Source organism: Medicago truncatula, chromosome 3 (assembly GCF_003473485.1).
Source record: "Medicago truncatula cultivar Jemalong A17 chromosome 3, MtrunA17r5.0-ANR, whole genome shotgun sequence".
Classification (NCBI taxonomy): domain Eukaryota; kingdom Viridiplantae; phylum Streptophyta; class Magnoliopsida; order Fabales; family Fabaceae; genus Medicago; species Medicago truncatula.
Genome location: NC_053044.1, coordinates 50,777,587 through 50,801,203, shown reverse-complemented (window position 1 = coordinate 50,801,203; position 23,617 = coordinate 50,777,587). Strand labels below are relative to the sequence as shown.

Here is a 23,617-nt window from a genome sequence, read left to right as displayed (position 1 = left end):
AAAAATAGAAACGTTTACTTGTATAATATATTATGAAGATAGAATAAAAAATAAAAAGAGAATACATGTTTCTTTTCTTTTTTTAAGAAAGTAAATATACAAGTTATTCAAAAAAATGACAAAATACAAATTATGCAAAAAAAGAAAAAGACAATACAAGTTGAAATGTGAATGGAAAATTAATATGGTATTTTGAATTAATATATAATAAATATGAATCAACATTTTATCAAAACAAACAAAAGTGGTGCAGTGGTTCTTAATATAAAACAATTGTTCATTAAAAAAATCGGTCAGCTCATTAAACCGCCGGTTCGATCGGCCGGTCCGGTGCGGTTTTCAAAACCATGCCTTAGTGTATCAAAATTTTAAGTTTTTTTCTTTTTTGAGAGCAAATTTTAAGGTTGAAATGCAATTTTTGTCACTCTATTTACATATTTTTTAACTTTTGATTCCTTTTTTAAAAGTTATTTTTTTTCCCTCCATTTAAAAAGTCAAAAAAAAAAAATTGATCCTCCTCTTCTTTTAGTGATGTGGCACATTCATTAATGATAGAAAGAAGATTTCATGTATTACTCTTTTGGTACACCCTTTTATAGCACTGATGACATGACATGGAAATATTAAACAATTTAACTTTGTAAAGAATGATAAAAAAGAAAAGAATAGATCTAGCAATTTTTTTTTATATTTTGTCTCCTATCTAATAAACGCGATCTCTGCTCTCTCCATCTCTCTGTCATCGCCATCTCCTCCCAATCTCCGACCGCCGCATTCTCTCTAACGATCTCTTCTCCATTTATATATCTTTGTAAACTAAACTTTAGTTATCAACGGGTTAGAATTGTGGTTATGTGACACCTCTAAAAAAACCTCACACCCTCTCTTAATTCCATGAGTTTAAATTGTAATGACGTGTCACCTCTGAAAAAGCATCACACAACTATCTAATCTAATCTTCTAATAATGTGTCGCCTCTAAAAAAAAACTTTACACTGTCTCTTAATTCCATGAGCTAAAATTGTAATGATTTGTCACCTCTAAAAAAGCCACACACACATCTATCTAATCTAATATTCTAACATTAATAATTAAGAATAAGTGGCAAAGTTTGAGTTATAAAAAACTTCTAACCATTCCTTATTATTGGTGGATCTGGATCCTCTCCTGCCTTCTGTTATCTGCAGCCCCTCCTGCGCAATCCTGAGTCGTTGGATTAATCCAACGATTTTTTGATTAAAAGAGAAAAATGCCATAATTAAAGGAGAGAGAAAAATATCACATTTATTCATTTTTCTGGGTTTTCTTCTTCATCGATGCCGTTGTTCTCTTGGGATTCTTTTACGGTAAAAGTGTTGATTTTAGTAACCCAAAATACAAATTAATTGAATCAATCTTTACCACTTTCAGACAAAACATCAAAACAACATTTAAACCTTTTTTTCTGTCAACAAAAATAGTAAAGGAAAAGAACAATAGATGAGAAACAAGTTGGGCATAGGTGAAATCGTGATTCCCCTCTTTCAATGGCTTTTCACATGCAAAAATGGTGAATTGTTATTTTGAATGTTATGCTTTTCTATTCAAAATTAATATTTTAAAAGAAAAAATCAATCCTGCTAAAACCCAGTTGTTAATTCATCCATGATAGGTAAAATTGTGATTGATTATGCTTTCTAACAATGATTTTGACAAAGAGATGATGCAAGAAAGAAATCTCACAGCAACAACAGCAAGAGGATAAGGCGGGAGAGATGATGAAAAAAAATTGATTTACCCATTTGTTTCTCTTTCCTGTGATGTCACCGCTTTTATTTTCCTTTTCTCTCAGCCGTTGGATCTGTGCAGGAGAGATGGCAGGAGACAATAAAGCAGCAGAGGATTCAGATCCATTATTGCTACCTATAATTGTCTGTGAATTCAACGTTTTAACATTATCATGTTCACTCTTATATATTCAATTTCTTCACTTTTCGACTTCCACAGCTTAAAGATCTTTTCTGAGAATATTTTTTTTCTGGGTGGTGTTTTTGTGAGAAATAAACATGAATTATTATAATGTTTGAAATTCTAAATGCCAAAAAAATAAAATAATTATAGTGTCGTATGACCTATTTTAACGAATATCATTGTAAATTAAACTTGATTCATTCTAGAGTTAAAATTATGTCTATGTTGCACATCTATAAAAACCTAATTATATAAAAAGTCTTTTGTTTTTCATTTTTAGACCATTCACAACGGAGCACCCCATTTTGAGTGCTTAAATGAGTCATCTTTGTCTACATCATTCATTTTAAGGTTAAATATCTTTTCAGTCCCTACATTTTACGTTCTTTTGATAAATAGTCTCTACATTTAAGTAAATGTTTTTAAAATCCCTACATTTTACTCCGGTTACCAAATTTAGTTAGTCCATGTCGTTAATTTCTTGTTCTTCTTCCTCCATTAACGTTTTACAATCCAAAATTCCTCCTTTTCCAAATTTCTTCTTCCTCCCAAAATTCACCTTCCCAAATTTCTTAATCTTCCTTCCTTTTCGATTTCGATTTGTCCCCTTCACCATCTGTATCGAAGCTACCTTCTCTTCCCTTTCTCATTTTCGAACTCCCCCTTCACCATGGCTCGAAGCATACTGAAAAATGGTATGAGTTCGTCAAGTTCTTCTCTCCAAACCAAGACCCAGACCATTTATGTTTTAATTTCAATTTAATTTTGTGTGTAAGTAGAATTTGTTTTGTTTCTCAGATGAAAAGTGTGACCTGCAATATGTTTTTATGGGTTGATGATGAAATAGAGAAAATGAAGAAGTTACATCAAATGAAGTAGTTCAAAATGATTCAAATGTTGCTGCAGTTGCTGTAGAGTTAATTGAAGAAACTATAAAAAAAGTGCAAGGCTTTCAAAGAAGTTAAGTGCTGAAAAGATGAAAGGGAAATTTATGAATTTTCTGCTATTTGTGTTGGTGTTTATCAACCTGTGTTTTGTAGAAAAGTTGTTTGTTTAGGTTGTAAGAAAATGGCATTAGATGAGTTGGGTAGTGATAGGGTTGTTGTATGGAGTTAAGTTAATGTATGGAGTTAATCTTTTTCATAACTACAATTTAACACTAAACATGGTTTAATTTATATTCATTTAATTGTGGGACCATTGCTGCCACATATACATCCACGTGTCTCTGTTATTTTGGCCACATCACAAACTAATTGGGGGCCACTTGATGCCATGTCAGCATTCCCTTTGGAAATTAACGTCAGGGACTAAATTTGTTAACGGGAGTAAAATATAGTGATTTTAAAAACATTTACTTAAATGTAGGGACTATTTATCAAAATAGCGTAAAATTTAGGAACTAAAAACATATTTAACCCTTCATTTTACAATAATACTACCCGTTCCGTTTTAAAATATAAGCAAAATTTACTTTTTAGGTTCATTTATTTAATGATGTATGTGGTTCATAATATGGATCACATACATCATTAAATGAATGAACCTAAAAAGTTAATTTTGCTTATATTTAAAGACAGATGGAGTACTTAATAAGCATCATTTTCTTCAACCCATCACCTCAAATGAAATTACTAAATAGGTCCCAGAAGTAATTATATATCATTACATTTCAACCAAAATTTATTTATTTCATTATGATTTATTAAATGAGGTGAAGAGAGATGGTGTTTTCATAGCCATCATTCTCCATAAGCACCCAAATATTATACTCCACAATAGAGGTGCCTGTTTAGTATGCTGTTAAATAGGTGAAGTACCCACCATTGTGAATATCCTTACCACCTAATTTCAATTCCGCCCTCCTCCCTTAATTGGATAAAAAAAAAAGTTATTTTGTTCTTATTTTTTACCACCTAATTTCAATTTTGATGGATTAAACATTATATTTAAATTGAATATAAAAGAGGGTACATACCCAACCAAATTAGATAGATATGATTGTGTTATTCACCATATATTTTAAACAATCACAATGTTATTCTCTACTCTCTATCTCTCTTATTTGGTTTTACTGTTTGATTTGCTTTGCAGATTGGTTCTAAATTCGTTCTAAGTTGAATTTTTATTTGTTGTCATTATTATTTGTTCTTCTTTTTTCTTCTTCTAACAAGCCCACTATTCTTATTGAATTCACGACATATTATTATGTTAGGTTTTGTTTTATCATTGCCAAGCTCTATTTTCCTAATACGGGAATGAATATAAACAAAAACAGAAAATTAAAATGAGTGAAAATTTTTGAATTAGATAGACAATCTGCTGATTTTAGAATATTTTCAACAAATATATGAGAAATGATTGTTTGCACGACAATCATACGCACGACAACTAGCACAAATGCTTAACAACCCTTGGATATACGAAGCATAGCACCTAACAGTTAACTCGAGTCCCGAGTCATAAAATTAGGGGGGGTTTTGCCACATTTAACCGCCCCTTCCTTTATTGAGTGTCACCCTGTTAAATGGTTTCGCTTTACGGTAAATTTCAGAGGAAAAAACATATTGGGAGTCAAAACTTCAAAAAAATGATGTCAAAATCGTACAATGACAAAGACTTGAAAGGTCAAAGAGTACATTTGATCCTACTTTTTTATGGTGATAAATACTCCAATTCTAGTCTTTACGTGAGCTTTTAAGTTCAGTCTTCCAGTAAAATTTATTCACCTTTAAACCATATCAATATTTTGTTAGGACTTTTTTGAGGATTAAATTTATGTATTCTTTTAAAAAAATCATAATGGTGACTGATTTAAATAAAATACAATATTATTGAGGCCTAAATTAACATTAATTTTTTATATGGACTAAACTTAACAATTCGTGATTTTTTAGGTACCGAAAAATATTTAATCTGTTTTTATGTTTTAAATTTCAAAAAAAATATTTCTAGATTGAATAAATATCATCGAAATTGATAAAAAAAAAAAACATTGCATAATATATGTACAAGTTAAAGTACTCAAACACTTCACTTATTCAGCTTAAAATTGAATTTCTAACCAATCAACTAATTTTAAAAAAATATATATACATATATCATCCGGAGTTCCTAGAGTCACTAGAGCTGTCAAAATGGCACAGGCCCACCGGGCTGGCCCTCTGGCCCTCTATTTTAGTGTGGGTCGGGCCGTAAAAAAAGTATGAAAAGAACGACCCTGCCTTTTTGGGCCAACCCATCGAGCCTGTGTTTTACAAGGTCGGCCTGGGCGGGGCCACTGGGCTTGCGGGCCAGCTCTTTAAGAACAATAAATACTATATAAAATAGTTTTATTAAGTAACACTGAATTATTTTATTATGTAATATTGGATTTTGTTGTCTTCGAGGTTCACTTTGTGAACCGTGATAAATACTTTACTTTTGCATTGATTCTTTTGTGTTATTTATCTTTATAGATCTTGATTTAATAGATCTTTTTTATATTATTTAACAAAGTTTACGATGACATGTGATTTATTTGATGTATAATAATTTATGTAATATTTCTATTAAAAAAAATGTCATATGTAGCTTTGTTGTTCATTGCGTCGATTTTTTTTTGAAAAAAATAAAATAATACATTTTGAAATATGGACTGGGTTGGCTCACGGGCCGTGTAGCCCACCACTAATTAGACTGGGCTCAATTTTGAAAGTCCATTTATCAAGTGGGCCGACCCACTCTGACCCATTTATATGAGCTGGCCCACCGAACCGAAGCGGTTTTGGCCGGACTGACCCATTTGACAGCTCTAAGAGTCACCCCATGTTTTACACACTTAACACATGTCTTTTTCACTTTTTGAAAGTGGGAATTAGCACAGACCATTACTAGTGGTTGACTTGTCTTGAAACAGAGCACTACCATACCAAGTACCAAGTGGTGGTAGCTTGTAGGAATGTAAACTTTGAATTTGATAGAATGTGTATGTGGTCTTGGTATTCTGCCTCTAATTGGTTTAGCCGTTGTGGCATCCATTTGTATTACTCCTGTTCCGCAATATATGACCCATTTGAAGATGTGCAATTTTGATCTAATTTACTTTGATCATATTTTTCTACTAATATATAAAGATAAATAATATCATATAAGATGTCGTTAGATTCATCTCGATGAGTATTTTAAAAATATTAAATTTTCATAATTTTTTCTAATATACTATTCAAGATATTTAAACTCAAAATTATGCATTGTCATGCGTAACACGGTCAACTGTGTCTGTCATGTATTGTGGGACGAAGGTACTACCTCATCTTGAGTTACACACCACCATCATCAAAACATTATTTTTCATGTAAACATTACTATCAATTTAATCCTTTAAATTATTACTCCATCACTAGACAGTTAGACTGTACCATGAGCGTACGTACTCAAAGCTGCAACTACACACGACTCGTGTGACACAAAACCTAAACCAGCTTATCTAACCAAATCAGTTTACAAGTTCTTAAGAACATAATAATTTGTTGTCAAAAATATTAACCATAATAGACATTCAATCTGAACTTTTCTCCTGAGACTATTATCTTGCAAACAACAACCCCATTCTAATGTAATGAAACTGGATAGCTGAGTCAAAAATTCATAAAAACAGAGTTGATCTCCCAGTACAACAACATTATTAGTACAGCAGAAAAAACAGAACTCACAACATAAATGATAGACAATCTCATTTTATTAAATCACAATTCTCCCTCGAATCTTACTTATTCTAGATGATAAATAAAGAAAACAAACTAACTGATGAAAGTAGAACGATAATAAGTTGGATCAAATTTGATTTCACTCACTCATGGCACAATCTTGTAAGCTCTAGTCCTATCAATCCAATTGATAAGCGAATTCTTGGTGTTCCTGAATCCCAAAAATCCGTGCTCTTTCGATTTGTTCATGCTATCTGTAAACCCATTCCCTCCAAAACAAGCATCTGCAAACCACCACTCAGCAACTTCTTCCAGCTTCGTCACCTGCAACCCATTCTCCTTCACAATCTCATCCCAAACAGGACCCTTATCCTTCATCAACTCCGTTAACTTCAAACGAGGACCTTCCTCGTCGAACCCATACTCCTCAATCCCAAATTGTTCCGCGATAACCTTCCACAATTGCTTCCACCTAAAAACATCACCATTACTACAATTGAATGCTTCATTCTTAGCATAAGGATCCACTGCAGCCCAAATATGTTGCTCAGCAATCAAATCAGCATCAGAAGCCATGTAGTAATTCTCCCAAGCTAACTTAGTCCCTGGAAATCTCAACGGAACACCCTCATGCTTACAAATTGCAGCGTAAACACAAATAGTTCCAATGATATTCATCATACTGTAAGGTGAAAATCCAAAGATGAGAAGTGGCCTATGAACAGACCAACTCACGCCTTCTTTCTTCCCTGTTTCTTCAAACAAAACATCTTCAAGTGTATAATAGAAATTATGATAATCCAAACGCGGCATATCCTCTGTGTATGGTGGTTCATGGTACTTGATCTTGCCGAATGATTCAAAGGGTCCTACATAGTGCTTACCGCCGGTTTGAATTGACACATGACGGAGATTGGGAGCGTTTGGAATGACTGCAGTGAGGACGTTTTTGAGCATAGCGCCGTTGATTTCACAGTTTTCAGCTTCGGTGGGACGGCTGGCCCAACAGACGTAGAAGACATGTGTAACGTCAGTGAGGACGGAGAGTTTGGTGGTGGCGTCGTTTGGATCGGTGATGTCGCATTGGATGTATTCCACAGGATGATCTGCGTTCCAGGAAGGTCGTGAACGGCGGGCAACGCCGTAAACCTTCCATCTACCGCCTGGTGTGTCTGCTAAAGGTAGAATTTCGGCCAAACTGTTGCCGACGATGCCGGTTACGCCAACCACTAAAGCTACGTTCTGGAAGCTTCTTGGTGCTTCGTCTTCATCGAGTTTCTTCTGCAAAGTAATAAAAGAAAATCATTATCAATAATTGAAACTAAAAAGAAGAAGAAGAAGAAGAAGAAGAAGAAATTGAGATAGTATACCTTGGCAGCACCAATAGCACCAGACCACCACCAGCTCATAGTTGAGATTCAGAGATCAAATAAAAAAAGCAGAGATAAGAAAGTGACAAGTAGAGAATTTGTTTCGTTGTGTGTGTTAGCATGTGTATTTGGTGTTTTATATACCTGTATATTTGGGTAGAGGAAGACGTACTATATTGACCACTTATTAATACGTCGGTCGTTGTTATCTAGTGTGAATTTGAAAAGGTTGTTATTTACCAAAAATATATTAAATTATTCTATGCATGAATACGTTAAACACGTTTTTTATTTTATCTTTTTCACGGTATAATAAACACACGAGTTTTATTTACAACTGAGTTTTTTTTATCATCTGGAAAGGGTTTTTCTATATAATATAAGATTGAGAAACAATTAAATGGTCTCTCCACAAGAGAATGCTAACAAATGTCTAGCAAATATCCAGTGTTTGGACGAGGTGATTGAATTTTTTTAAAGAGTTTTAAATGCTAGGCAATTCAAATAATTGAATTAAATTGTCTTTGTTTTTAAATATTTTTGTTTGGATGAAACAATAAAAAGTTTTATTGTCATCGTTTTTGGAAAACTTTTATAAATTTTAATTTTTGGGCAAAATTTGAAAACTAAAATTAGGGGTCAATTTGCAAATTTTGGAAATTTTGAGGGGTCAACTTGCAAATTCTTAAAAGTTAAGGGGTTGAGTTGCAATTTTTTGGGATCAATTTAAATTTTTTGAAAGTCACTCTCAAATTAGTTCCTGACTCTATTAATAATTCAAAATAGTATTTGTCAAAAGTTTCTCAATTAAGTCCCTCGTTATATGACAAAAACATAGAGACAGGGATCTAATTGAAAAACTTTTGACAATATTTCAAAATAGTCATTGGTTTTATCAAAAGTTTTTCGATTAATTGTCTCGTCATGTGACAAACATAGAGACATGAATCTAATTGGGAAACTTTTAATATATTAATAAAGTTAGACTTACAAGTTACAATGATAGAGACCAAATTGGTGGTTTAGTCAATGAAGAAATTTAAAAATCTTAACTTTTAGAAGTCATTTGAAATTCTCTAAATTTAACTTGAACAAAATACTTCATAAATTTCTATCATTTTTAAAATTCTATAAATTATCATCCAAACAATGGAATTCACCTAAACATATTTAAATTATCTCAAAACATTACATTACCTTAAAACATTTCCCCATCCACACACATTTTTAGGGTATTTGTTAGCAAAAACACTTATTATTTTATCAATTTTTTTTTTATCAAACTATCTCTATCAATTTAATGTTTTTTCTACTAACATAAGTGCAAAGTGAAAATAGTATTTTTGGAGTTACGGTTGAAATTAAATTAAAATAGATAACTTTATAAGTGTTGTGTTATATTACTTTGTCAAACGGTTTGGTAGTATTTCCAAAACAAAAATTTCTTTTATGAATTTCTTATTCTCAAGATACATGTTTTTTTTTTTTAGAAAACAAGATACATGTTATCATGACCTTTAAATATAGGCTAAAATATGGTTTTGGTCCCTGCAAATATGTCTCGTTTTGGTTTTAGTCCCTGTAAAAAAAAATTGTTGTTTTTGGTCCCTGCAAAATATTTTGTTTTTGGAAATAGTCCCTGTCCAAAAAAAATATATTTTGCAGGGACCTTTTTCAAAATCAAAAGATTTTGCAGGGACTATTTCTCTAATAAATGGTTCAGTCATCATGTGACACGTGTACAAATTATCACAAAAGTGGAGCAAGGGACCAAAACCAAAATGAGACATATTTGCAGGGACCAAAAACAACAAAATTTTTTTGCAGGGACTAAAACCAAAACGAAGCATATTTGCAGGGACCAAAACCATATTTTAGCCTTAAATATAATATGTAATATATCTTTTTTATAGAATAAGCCAAAAAAAGAAATATAACAATCAAAGTACAAGAAGTGTTAAGATTGATAGGAGATGAGAGTCAGAAAATAAAAACACCTAAACAAACGACCAATCCAACAAAAACAAAAAATGATTCCTACGGTTACCACACATAAACATCTAAGTAGTTTGAGAACTTCATTGAAATGATTTGTTAGAGAAACCTGGCTTTAGTTTTAATCCAAAACCAAATCAAAATCTTCACCAACTCAATAAGAGGGTCTGTAAAATCAAAATAACTTGATTACACTTCTTCAAAATAATCCAAAAAGAAGTCATCAGTATCACACTCCATCACTTTATTTTCATTGAAAATCAAAACTATAAATTGAGTGGTCTGAGTAGAGTTGTTGTTTGAGAAAACACCACTAGTTCAATGTCAAGACGAAAAATTTGGGCAAAATTTACAAGATACATGACAATAAAAAAATGTTTAGATGTTTTATCTGTTTGAGAAATACTATGTTATAGACATTCCTACAAACCAGGTTACCAACAGTTAATTATAAATGATTCCCTAAAAAAAACAGTTACTATTATAAAATGATATATTTTTATATGACATTGAAATACAAGGCCACCTTTATATATGTTAAAATTCCCTAAAAAAAGACTTTATATATGTAAAATAACATCACATTTTTTCAGAGCAATATGCCATTTTTTTATTATAAAATACTAAATTAAAAATGTACCAAAAAAAAAATACTAAATTAATTTATGTTTTCTTTGACAAAAATACCAAATTAAATTTCTATTTCAGCTTCAGATGTCATGTGACCGACCAAAAGTGTGTACGAATCAGACGGTATGTCCCAGAAAAATCGGGACCTGATGGACGGACAATTATTTGTGGATCTCCCCTTGAAAGTTGAATCTTTGAAAAGAAAATATCCCAACAGCCATGAAAATAAATTAGTTGAATGAAAAGTACGTTTTCCAATAGGAAGCGGGAGTGGTTATGGTGCATAAGGAAATCCTTTCCTTATGCACCGTGCATAAATCCCAACATAATTGTTTCCTACACCCCCAAAGTGAGCCAAAATCATTTTTATTCAAAATAAAAGAAATCTGATGGTTGTGATGTGTTTATGCACGGTGCATAAGGAAATAACTTATGCACCATAACTTTTGCCGAATACAAGATAACAAGAACATGTGGAAAAACATATTTATAAAAAGGGTTTTGTTAATAAGTGTTAATCTATAAATAGAAATTTTGTCTTAAAAATATAAGACTTTATTTTTTATAAAATAATGATTACACAACTTTTCAATAAAAATTTATTTGTTTTAAATGTTTAACCATTGTGTTTGGGACACTAGTTAACATTCTCTCTTTATAAAAATCGTTGTTTTTCAATTGATTGAATTAACAACTACACCCTCCGGTCATTATCATAAGTAAAATTTTACATTTTAGATTCATTCATTAAATGATGTATATGATCTATAATAAAAATCATATACATCATTAATTGAATGAATTTAAAATACAAAGTTTTGCTTATAATACTGACCGGAGAGTGTACTTCATAAGAGTAAATTATTTAGAAGAAGTGGAGAACCTTAGAGTTATTGGAAATAGTTTAGAGTTATTGGAAATAGTTTATTCTAATAATTTAGAGTTATTGGAAATAGTTTATTCTAAAATTCTCTTATCTAAAGATATCCACATCATCATAATCCTACTTGACATTTGTTCCAAAAATTTCTCCCAATTTTTAATACAAACTTAATAATTATAAATTATTATTAAAAACCATTTTTTATTAATCATTAAATTGTACATTAAATACATAGTTGGTTACAATCAAATAATTATTAATATAATAATTGTTTCGATTAAAATATATATGTTACATTAAAAATTTGTATGTTACAATCAAATGATTATTAATATAATTATTATTCGATTAACATTTATATGGTACATTAAAAATTTGGTAGTTACAAAATTATAACAATTAACTTGAATAAATTATATTTTCAATTTTGGTCCGTTACACTATGACAGTAACCAACTAATTAAAAATTTAATTGTAGTAATTAATTTTTAAGGTTATATAATTAATTTTTATTCGTTATAAAATTATATTACTTAATATTAATAAGATATTATTAAATTTCAAATGTTATGAAGTTAATTCTTTGTAGGTTACATGAAATATAATCTAATCGTTTAATGCATATTTTAAAATATTAAATACGTTGATAATATTAATTTTAAAACGGTCAAATTAATAATTAATAGATATTAACCGTTATGGTACTATTTTTCTATATAAATAGTAGCGCTTTTGGATACGAGTACACAACAATCACAAAATATAGTTCTTCTTTTTATGTTCTCTGGTTCTCTGATATCTATATTCTAAGTAATTTCTGTAATTTTTTCTATTGCAAAGAAAAATGTCTACGAAACACGACTTCATCTCTGATGTTTCGCCTAGAAAATAATCGTGGACATTGATTGTGAGGGTTGTTCTTGCTTGGTTTGTTCAAGACTACAAAAATAAAAAAACTACAATTTTCTAAGGAGTTGGTTCTAATAGATCGAAAGATACTTTTTTCATACGGTTTTTTTGTTTGTTTAAAGTATAGTGTTTTAATCTTTGTTATCTAGGGTGATAGAATAGGTGCGTTTATACGAAGAACATTGATCTACAAGTTCAAGGAGCAGTTCCAAGAGGGAATGGTGTTCACGATTTCCTCATTTGATTTTGCTTGCAACAGTTGTTCGTATAGACCATCACACAACGAATACAAACTGAATTTTACAATTAACACAAAAGTCAAAATATCTAAATCTTCTTTGGTCCCTACAAACATGTATTCGTTTACACTACATATGATGTTTTCAATGATTCTTACGACATGAAATATAATTTGAATCATATTTTTATCATCAAACTAATTTCAAACCCGTATCCCTTTCTAACAACATGAAATAAATTATATATTGATTTAGTTGGTGGCTTGACTGGGGTGGAATTTTTTTGCATGAAGACCTCAAATCAATTATATTAAAAACCCTTCAAGCACAAGATGTGCACAATAAAGGAAAATACAAAGTTCAAGATGCATAGATACAAAAGAACCAAATCATGAGGTAGAATAACCAAGATAAGTAGAAAGATTGTTCCACCGACATTTCAACTCAAAATACATACATGATTTCTTAGTATTTTGTATCCAGAAAACGAGAAATGTAAATTTATCTAACAACACCATAAACTGGTTCTTGTGACAAAAAAGTAAGAATCTTTGTCTTTCCAAATAATTCAAATGCAAGTGAGCAAAATGAAATGAAAACTAAAATGAATTTTTTTTGGAACAATTGAGAACCACTGAAATGAAGAGTACCCTCACAATAATTAATTGGAAGAACACAATAATTCCAACCACTTTAGAATATTATGTCATATGCTACTAAAGAATTCACACTAAAAATAAAAAAGATAATTCTCCTCTTTTTCACATACGCCAGAACATAAAAATAAGTTCATATTTTAAATACTCCATCAAGCTAAGTTGCCATTTATTAGAATTCATATATTCAAGAGCCTCCACGAAAAGAGAGAGACATTTAGAGGAGCTACTTTGTTCCTAATGAGATTTTTTAGAGCCATAGGTTCATCATGCTCCACTTGCAACTAGATGATATACCCCTTTGTTAGGGTACCTTTCACCATGATCAACTCTAAAGAAACTTATAAAAAACGCTAGCATTAAAAATAATGTTGTCCAACAAATAACAACAATATATCCCTTGCACCTCATTCCAAGAAAAATTCTATGACATCGTCTCCACCCCATCCAACCCTAACCTACGTATCTCCTAATTAAATGGCACAAAGTTATTTTGATATAACTCAAAAGTTCTTCTAAATATATCACACAAAGGACCACTCTACAACCACGAATCATTGCAAAAAAAGGAGTATTTTTCTCATTACTCTCCTCTATCATCAAGTTGTCATCAAACCAATTTCTAATCCCCACTCCGCCCCTATTTTAACACCATGGAAGTAATTTTACCACACATACGCTTAATTGTCCCCACTCTTCACATGAACTCACCCAACCTATTCTAAGAAGCTAAAATTTTAAAATGCAAACTCATTGATCCATATTAGCCTCCAAAACTATTCACGTAACAAAGATAAGTTAAAATAATTCTGCATTATACGAACCCTCAAGCAACAACTATATCGACCAAGACACACCTTATCTCACTTAACCCAACTGACTTTTCTAGCTTCCGCTCTCTCTCCACACTAAAAATAATAAGGATTCAATAAAATAATTTTTACTTAAGTAAGCCTTGAAGAATGAAAGAAATTAAACCAATTGTGGTGGATATTGAAGGAGAATACAAAGATACATTACAAGAACATTGAATTGAATTCGAATGGGTGATATCGATTTGTTTTTATTTTTAATATATAATACATTATGATATTTAATTATTATTTTAATTATTTGTCAATTAATTTTTAAGAGATATCAGTTTGAACGTACTCTTTTTTCTATCTTCTGGTAAATTTAAAAAGACGAATCTGAATATTTTGTTGGCAAAAGTTAAGTTGGTCCTAGGTAAGTATTTATAACTATCAACTTGATTATTTAATACCATTAAAACGTACTTATTTGTTCATTTACTTGAACCATTTTATTTGTTTCTTTAGAGATTGGAAAACGATGTTAGAAAATTCTTTTCAATCAACTAAGATCAAAGTCAACTGTTAAATTATGGAAACAAAAAGAACTAAAGAAAATGTATGCTTATTTTGATGAAGGAGATTTTTTTCACAATCCTTTTAGTAAATACATTTTCTAATAAATGGTAAAACAATTATCTTTATTTTTAGTTGCCTGATCTAACCCACATTAGCATACCAAAATAATTTTTTAACCTTACTCTTAGGATCACCATTGAGGAGGTGAAGAACTTGCATGAAATTGAGTGGGTTGACATAGATCTCCTACATTTTTCTTCCCCATGTTTGATGGAGGTTTTAGTTTGTGGATTTCGGTTAGGAACATTAAGAAGGAGGAAGTGTTTGCTTGGAAAAAAGGGGAAACGATGAATTCGAAATCATAACTACACTAAAACGTAACGAAATTAGGTTAGATTGTTTTAATTTGTGATCCTTAATCTCTAATTAAAAAAAAATGAAGAGAGGAGATTAAATAAAAAAAATTTCTCAAATTTTTCTCACTAGAGATAATTTGCTTCCGAGAGAAATACTCTCTCCAATATTTTTTTAGGGACTATCTCCAATCTTAGATATAAAAAATAAACAACTACCTTTTATTATCTTAAACTAAAAAAAATATATAACTTACTTTGACTCTATTTAATGTTATTTATCCTAATATACATTTTAATTCACGTAAGTTTTATTTTTAATATTTTTTATTCTCATGAAACAAGTTCCAATAGATGGTACTTTTCATAATTTTATTTTTTTTAGAAACATTCGAGAAAACTAATTGCATATAAGTAAATTTTTGAACTTCTATATTTTTTTTATAATTGAAATCCAAGAGAGTATTGTGATTAAATAAAAAAAGTAATAGGTTTATTCAAAGTGGTAGATTTTTTATTATATTTTTATAAGACAAGAGCAAAAAGAATAATTTCAATTAAGTTGTTACCCTACTTTAATCGATTGCCTGTTGCTCATATATATTATTAAAAAAAGGAAAAAAATTATATAAAACCTGGGAGGACAAAAAATCTGATCCAGTCAATCCAAGTGGATCCACCCTAACGGGTAATACATGAAAAAAGATCAACAAAGTGGATTCAACCATAATTAATTCTAACAAATGAATATCGTTAACGATAGACGTTTGTGAGGGCAAAACGGGTCTATAATTTAGCGAATTGATCGATCTTCAACACAAAATCGGATCACGTGCCATCAACTCCCTGCATCAACGGAAACAACCATTAACGACTCTTGCAAATCCACACAGTCTCATGTTAATCAAGGATTAACGGGATACGAAACACATACATATTCTTGAGAGTGGGGAGTAGATTCAACCGCCAACACGGTAATTAACAAATCCACACGCACTAACTGTTTACTGCTATGATCAACATCAAATCAACAGTTATTTCTGGCCCTACATAGAACCGCAACGACCTCCAAAGAAAGGGAGGAGACGGCGGATTCGAATGACCCACCATAACCAATCCACACATCGACGAAAAAGGTCTAAAACGGTGGCAAAATATAGGATAAAGAACGGACCCTTTCGGGTTTCAACCAAACCAACGCGGGGTTCTGCCATTGAGAAGCCAACACATAAAACCAAACAAGATCGCTGGTGACAACCAACAATTTACGAATACCAACAACTAAGCAACCACCACCCGTAGCTGATGCGGTACTGGTTGAATCGGAAACCAACGACACGAATTGTTGTGGGAATCGGAAAAAGGGTGGTGCGGGGGGACGACGCCACTCATCGCACCATCGTTGCATGTTGGTACATCGTAAGTGATGAAGGTTTCGAAAAAAAAGGGTGAGGTGGCGGAAGATTTCTAAAGAGAGGGCAGAACCAAAATAGTAGATTATAACAGAGGTAATCATACCTCTTATTAATTAGATATATTTTTAAGAATATAGTAATTATTTATAGTATTTTTTTAGGTCAAATGCATCTAAAGGTTCTTTAAGTTTTTCGTTTTTTCCAAAGTGGTCCTTTAAGTTTCAAAAGTCCCAAACAAGTCTTTAAATTTCAAAAGTCCCAAACAAGTCCTTTTAGTTTTTGAATCGTTTCAAACAAGTCCTTTTAAAGGATGATGATGATGATTAAGATGATAGCAACAAAGAGCATTATCCACCATTTGCCATACCTAAAAAGATGACTAATTTTAAGTGGGTGTTAGGAGCCAGATTTGGTACCAAAGATGAGTTCAAGGAAGCAATTACCAACTATGCTATCTACGATATGACTTGTTGGAAACGATTCAAAAATTAAAAGGACTTGTTTGAGACTTTTGAAACTTAAAGGACCACTTTAAAAAAAACGAAAAACTTAAAGAACCTTTAGATGCATTTGACCCTTTTTATATTTTAAGCATAGTTGGCATGATCCTGCCAACTCTGTCTCAATTTTAAATATGAAGATCAAGTACTACATAATATCAAAATTCTGAATGATATCCAACTAAGAAAGTCAAATAATGTGTAAACCTTGTTGATAATTGCTATCGAGTACGGATATTGCGGTAAGAATTTTCACGGACGCTTGTAAAATCCTAATATCCACGCGCTACTGTTTCTACACTTTTTTTAGCATAAAAAAACAAGACAAAAGCAATACGTTTGGTTGTGTGAGCAACAGATCATCATCACTATTATAATAAAACAGAGTGTGTCTTCAATAGCCACTAATTAACTCATTAGCAACAGATCATCACTATTATACTAAGAAAACATTCTAAATAGCTCTTGTTCTTAACAATTGTTCTAGCGGAAGCAATACGGTTGGTCGTGTGAGCCATAACAAAAACCTCTGCAAGCCCACCGCAAACTTCCTTGAGTACATCACCCACATCTACGACCTGCCAGTCGTTGCTATCGATTGCGCCACTGGAAAAAATCAGCATCTTCGCGAGATCGAACCGGAACCCATATCAGAGTTGAAGAGGTGTGTCCAACGGTGACGGTGAGTTCACTTTTCCGGGGTGACGGTATCGGCCATGAATTGAATTGATGCCAGTGAAGTTGTCTTGACAGAAATCTGGAGTTTATGAAAATAGTTGGTGGCGTAATTTTTTTTTTTGAAACAGCAAAATTTATTCTTCGACGAGAGGGTGAAAGAAAGACCAACACTTAAAATCATGAGGCCGAGGTATACAAACTAAAGCACACCTAGAGGAGCACCTACAAAAGGATACCCCTGCCTCAAAATCAGATAAAGTGAGCTGCACTAATGAAAAAACCAGAAAAAAACCAAAAGATAGCAGGCCTGCATAGGCACCACAGCTGCTAGCATAAGCCAAAACCCCTTCCAACTGAAACTGCACCAACTCCACAACACAAACAGACTTAGGAAAAAACCAAGCAAGCCACATACTGGCTGTTTCGAGCGCAAGACAGCAGGCAAAACCCAACACCAGAACTGCTATTGACAGCAGCAGAAAAACCAGCAAATCAAAAACTAGACAGCGCCCCACCTAACAACCAACTGTCATCTCATCAAACAATCGCGAGGGCTCCATTCCCACTCGTAATATAAACAAGCCAGAACATTGAATTTGCCCAACAACCATCTCGATGACAGCACCTTTACATCATCGACGACCTCATCCCAACTAGTCACCACACCATTAAAAATACAATCATTTTGAGCTTTCCAAATACTCCAAATTGCCGCTTGCCAAATCATTCTCAACCCCTTCCGGATTTTCTTGTGCATTACACCACTACTCCAACACTCCCAGTGAATAAACAAGTTTGGGGGCATAATGAAATTCAAGTCTAGCCTCGACATAAGCTTCATCCAAATTCGCCTAGCCATCTCACAATGAAGAAAAATATGGGAAGTGAATTCGTTCGACGACACACACCAAACACAATTCGAACAAATATCCGGGGGCAAACATTGTCTAATCTCCAAATTCAATCTAGTTGAAATGCGGTCTAAAAATGCCTTCACACAAAAGCGGCCACCTTAGATGGAACTCCATCCTTCCAAATGTGTCGAAAAACACGCTTCTCTCCCTCCGAGTGAACTCCATCCTCCACCTCCCTTCCTTCCAACTTCACATACATTGATTTAACCGTGTAAACCTCCTCCTCCCCCAACTTCCACCTCCACCTATCCTCTTCATTTGAGCCCAAGAAACCATCCAACTCACACAATAAGCTCGCAAGAAGGGTTTCTTCCCACACAAATAGTCGACGCCTCCACGTAAAGCCCCATCTCTGACCTTGTAAATTTACAACCCTCATTGCCTCCACCGTCGCCTCTTGTTAATTAGATATCGAGAAGAGTCTTTGATATTTATCCTTAAAGGGAACCTCACCTCTCCATGCCACCTTCCAAAAACTTGTATTAACCCCATTCCCCACACACCTTTCTATCTTTTCATTAAACTAAAACTCCTCCCCACCTTTATCTAGATTCACCAAATCCTTCCACCACTTGGAAGCATTACGCATGCAATAGTCCCCCCCACCTTCCAATTTAGTGCAAACCTCCCTCCCATATCTCTCCTCAAGCACCTCCTTCCAAAGAGCATCTTCACCATTCAACAACCTCCACCTCCACTTGGCTAACAAGCTCAAATTCATCAATCTCACATCCTTTACCCCGAGACCACCCATTTCCTTCGGTTGACACACCACACTCCACTTCACCCATCTAATTTTCCTACCTCCCGCCGCACCTCCCCAAAGGAACTCCCTTTGAATTCTAACAATCTTCTTCCAAACCGTAGCTGGCAATTTGAAAAAAGAAAGATGAAAAATAGGAATAGAACTTAATATGGGATTCAAGAGAACAATTCTCCCTCCAAGGCTTATATATTTATTTCCCCAAGAATTCAACTTCTTCGCGAGATGTTCCAAAAGCGGTTCCCAAGTTGCAATTCTACCCGGATTTTCTCCTACCGGCAACCCCAAATAACGAAATGGTAAGCTCCTTTGATTACAATTCAAAAAATTGCACGCCATTTCTTCTTCGCCATTTCCGTAATGACTTAAGAAAATAACACACGTTTTGTACAAAAAAAAAAAAAAGACTAACACACGCGTCTGTACATATTCGTACTCAAAATTCCTGTATCAAATATCATTTTCCTAATTTTTTTTAAATAAAATGTATCCCGTGCTTGGCACGTAAGCACAGGGCATTACACTAGTTCTATACAAAGTTGAATATTTTTTGTAAAATTTTAAATTTACAAAAAAGTTACATTTATCTTTATAAAAGTTGCATTTTTTATTTCTTAAACAATCTTCTAATGACACTAGTTACATATTCTCTATAAAAGTTGAATATATTTAATTTTGTCTTTTATGAATATGTTATAAACTATTTTTTTCACTACCACAAAAAAAAAAAAAAAAAAATCCTAGCAATGATTTTTGGATTAAAACTCAAACTGGTTTGAACCGATTCATAAAATCATAATCATATTTTTAAAAACCAATATGGTTCAGTTTATAAACACAAATTTTATTTTATTTTGACAAATATCAACACTGATTTTAATTTATTTTTTTTAAGGGATTTTTATTTTTATACAGTTTGGTTAATCATCCCATGCACACCCCTTGGGTTAATACAGTCATACATTTTTGCATCCATTTTGTATCGCTCTAACCCCAAAATATTCATTGTAAACTCACACAATCCATTGGAATTGAGCTGTCTTCAAAAGTTTAATACCCTCGCATGTATTTGCAGTTCACCCCTTGTGTGTGTGAATGATTGATTTAGTTTGTGTGGTACCATTGTTGCCTGAGCAATAAGCAACAATTTATATTATTTTATTATTATATGAAAATGGAAATGTGGTCCTCTCCATTTCCCTGAGTGCTGGCTGTGCTGGTTTATGTATATCATATCAGTCACGCCTTAGCTTTCTTAATTATTTTCAAAGTTAGCTATTTTTTTTTATTCGTACAATCATAATTAGCTATTATATTTATATGCAACACACCATTTGCCATTTTCAACATGCAAAAATAGATTATTTGTCTTAAGACACAATTTCAAATTGAAAATGTTTAAACACACATACATAAATAAAAAAATTATGACTAAATCATTTCAATTTTAACCTTTTTTTTATTTGTATGTGTACCTCAACATTTTTTTTATTTGAAATTGTGTCGAAGTAAGACTTGCTCGGCTTTTTTAGAGCCCTATTTATTTGATTTGAATCTGTCACCGACAAATTAAGTATGGATACAAACATAATATATGTTTCAAATTGAGTTCTAACCTATAGCAAGTGTCCAAAATATACGAGTTGTCACACAAGATTCTCTTCTTCCGTAGGCAAGTAGCCAATTAAATTTGATCACTCAAGTTAATCGATTTACATCAGCTTTCTTTAATCTCCTTCTTGCTCGTTCAATCATTCTCCTACTAGCTTCTTTAGCGTGAAAAGGTTCTTCCATAATGGTAGACAAATCTGAAAAATATCATAGTAAAAGTGTACGTGATTCACCCTTGCTTAAGAAACACTCTAAAGTTCAAAGAAAAAAGCGCAAAAGCCATTCAAATTTAAAATGAGATAGCTATACACTGCTATTCATAATTTCATTTTTCTTTTATAACGGCAAAATATATTAATCAATAACAGGTTACAGGACCATATGTGTTGTTCAAAAATCAAAATAATAATAATAATTACCTGGCATGGTATAGATAATTTCATTTTTCCTTGTAATTAGATTCTACGACTCTAGCTGCAATGCAAAAAAACATGTAGGGCAAGGACTTAAATAATTACCTGGCAAGAAACTCCTCTTTTCCATCATCATCATCTTATGATCACAAGGTAGGTTTTCCACAAGTGGAATATTAACATTGTCTACTACCTTTGACTTTGAACAAACATCGCCAAATAGCCACGTGGCATCCATTTGTTTGCAGAACATCTTCGCAGCATGATATGAAACCTTAACATGTTTGTTCTCATTTGACTTAACAAAACCATTCATAAACATTATACAATCCATAAGACTCTCTTTAGCCATTCCTTTCATATCATAAGCTTGTGATCTTCTCCAAAGACTTTTCCCATGTGTATTTGTTGGATTAGAGAGACAAAGTGCACGTGTTGAATCACTTATAGCTGAATCAGGATTTTTAAGCAACAAATTACACTCAGCTTTGTTACTATAAATCACCATTCTTTCATTTCTATACCTCAAAGGACAAATATTAAGTGCTTCATTATATTTCAATAAAGCTTCTTCTACTTTTCCCAAACTAAACATATGATTCGCTTGTCGCTTAATAAACTTTGCCGTAACCCTTTTTTCTTCTAATTTTACCTCTGACATAAGTTTCTCCTTATTCCTCCTAACCATCATAATATCTAGCGAAATAAGATTCGTAGAAAATTTATAATGATGATGATTATTATTATGTTCAAGAAGTAGCTCTAGCACCTTTGTGATGATGTCACCAACATTTGATTTATCACCAAGTTTTCTAAGTTCAATCAAATCAACAAGACATGAAACAACATCAACATCATCAATAATAACTTTGTACCTTGTATTTTCATCCTTGAGAAGCAATAAAAGACAATCTATACCAAGGTATTGCCAATCATCACAAGATCTTGAGAGGTTACAAAGTGTTTTCACAACTTTTGGTAACTCAACAATTTTTTTTCTTCCAATGTTATTATAACAAAGGATTCTAATGAGTCCAAACCCACCTGGTGAAGTGTTATTCATTAATCCACCCCACATATCACACAAATCATTTAAGAACTCTTTTTTGCATATGAGATTCAAAGACTTATTGTAATCTTTGCAAGCAAAACAATTCAGAAGATAAATAGACCAACATTGAAGTTGACTAGCCCATTCCTCGGCTTTTCGATTCTCCATTTCCAAATCACCTAAACCTCTTGTAAGCAAGTTTCTGTGATACTCAACTCTTCTCTTAACTGATACAAATTCAACATAGATTTTTTCTAAGCAAGTTGAAGCTAAATTCATTGTTAATTTCACCAACTCTGTTTCATACTCTGCCACTGATTCAAAAGTGCTATTGTAACTAGCTAAATGACCAAGTGCTCTAACAGCAACTCTTTGTTCAACCCAACTTATTTTACCTTTCAGAAGCTCTAACAATGGCGGTATAACACCTGATTTCACAGCTATCTGTGAAAACTCTTCTTTGTTCATGGTATAAGAGCCAATGATATGAGCAGCATAATAAGGTATGTAAATGTTTTGATTTTGAAGAAGCCAGTTTTTATTTTTTATACCTTTGGTGATTAGTTTGGCCATGCAGCTGAATATGCCGAGGGATGGAAACTCTGGATCGTTGGGTTGGGTCATGGCTATGTTCCACAGTCCACTGAGGACCAAGACATGTTCTTGATTGTCTCTTTGATGCATTTCTTTGAAGCAGGTTGATATTTTTGCTTTTCTGAGAGATGGATTTTGTTCTTTCATAATGCAGAAAAAACAACAAGGAGTGTTACAAAGTTGATTATGTGGAGAATGTTCGGTTATATCATCATTGGTGTTGTAAGTTGTTTTGGGAATGTTGTGGTGGGTTTGTGGTTTTTTCTTCATTTGTGAATGCATGGCTGTATGATTGGAGATATCTTAGTAAGCTTTGGCTTGGTGTTTTTATTGGTTTTATATGGAGAAAGATAGTGAGGGATTCAAGTTTGAAATGTTATTGTAAAAAACATGATATGGTTGCTTACATATTCTATCCCAGGAAGATTTGGAAATTGACATGCTTTTTCTATTATTTTCAGATATTAATTTATGGCATAAACTTTGCATACTTTTTAATCTAACTTCTTTGAACGTGTTTGACTGTTTTCAAGTAAAATTGATTTTAATTTTAGAATTAATTTATGGGATAAACTTTGCATACTTTTTAATCTAACTTCTTTGAATGTAGAATTCATAACTTTTGTCTTCTACAA

The 23,617-nt window shown here is 32.4% G+C and overlaps 2 protein-coding genes across 2 annotated transcripts; both read right to left on the bottom strand.

Moving 5' to 3' along the window:
• Positions 1 to 6,540: 6,540 nt before the first annotated feature.
• On the bottom strand, positions 6,541 to 8,169 carry LOC25489935 ((S)-8-oxocitronellyl enol synthase CYC2). Its single transcript, XM_013606297.3, has 2 exons — positions 8,009 to 8,169; positions 6,541 to 7,919 (listed from the first exon to the last, which is right to left on the bottom strand). The coding sequence occupies exons 1-2, from the start codon at positions 8,045 to 8,047 to the stop codon at positions 6,786 to 6,788; spliced, it is 1,173 nt and encodes a 390-aa protein (XP_013461751.1). The 5' UTR covers positions 8,048 to 8,169; the 3' UTR covers positions 6,541 to 6,785.
• Positions 8,170 to 20,628: 12,459 nt separating this feature from the next.
• LOC25489931 (uncharacterized) lies at positions 20,629 to 23,392 on the bottom strand. The gene is made up of 2 exons (XM_013606293.3): positions 21,443 to 23,392; positions 20,629 to 21,121 (listed from the first exon to the last, which is right to left on the bottom strand). Exons 1-2 carry the CDS (start codon positions 23,262 to 23,264, stop codon positions 21,012 to 21,014), a joined length of 1,932 nt encoding a protein of 643 aa, XP_013461747.1. The 5' UTR covers positions 23,265 to 23,392; the 3' UTR covers positions 20,629 to 21,011.
• Between the last annotated feature and the right edge of the window lie 225 nt (positions 23,393 to 23,617).

What these genes read in the sequence shown, in the direction of transcription:
- LOC25489935 (XM_013606297.3), bottom strand. Translation starts at nt 8,047, where the DNA reads ATGAGCTGGTGGTGGTCTGGTGCTATTGGTGCTGCCAAG. An exon ending in GTGCTATTGGTGCTGCCAAG is followed by an intron (nt 7,920 to 8,008) that starts GTATACTATCTC and finishes ATTACTTTGCAG; the next exon opens with AAGAAACTCGATGAAGACGA.
- LOC25489931 (XM_013606293.3), bottom strand. Translation starts at nt 23,264, where the DNA reads ATGCATTCACAAATGAAGAAAAAACCACAAACCCACCACAACATTCCC. An exon ending in AAAGAGGAGTTTCTTGCCAG is followed by an intron (nt 21,122 to 21,442) that starts GTAATTATTTAA and finishes GATATTTTTCAG; the next exon opens with ATTTGTCTACCATTATGGAA.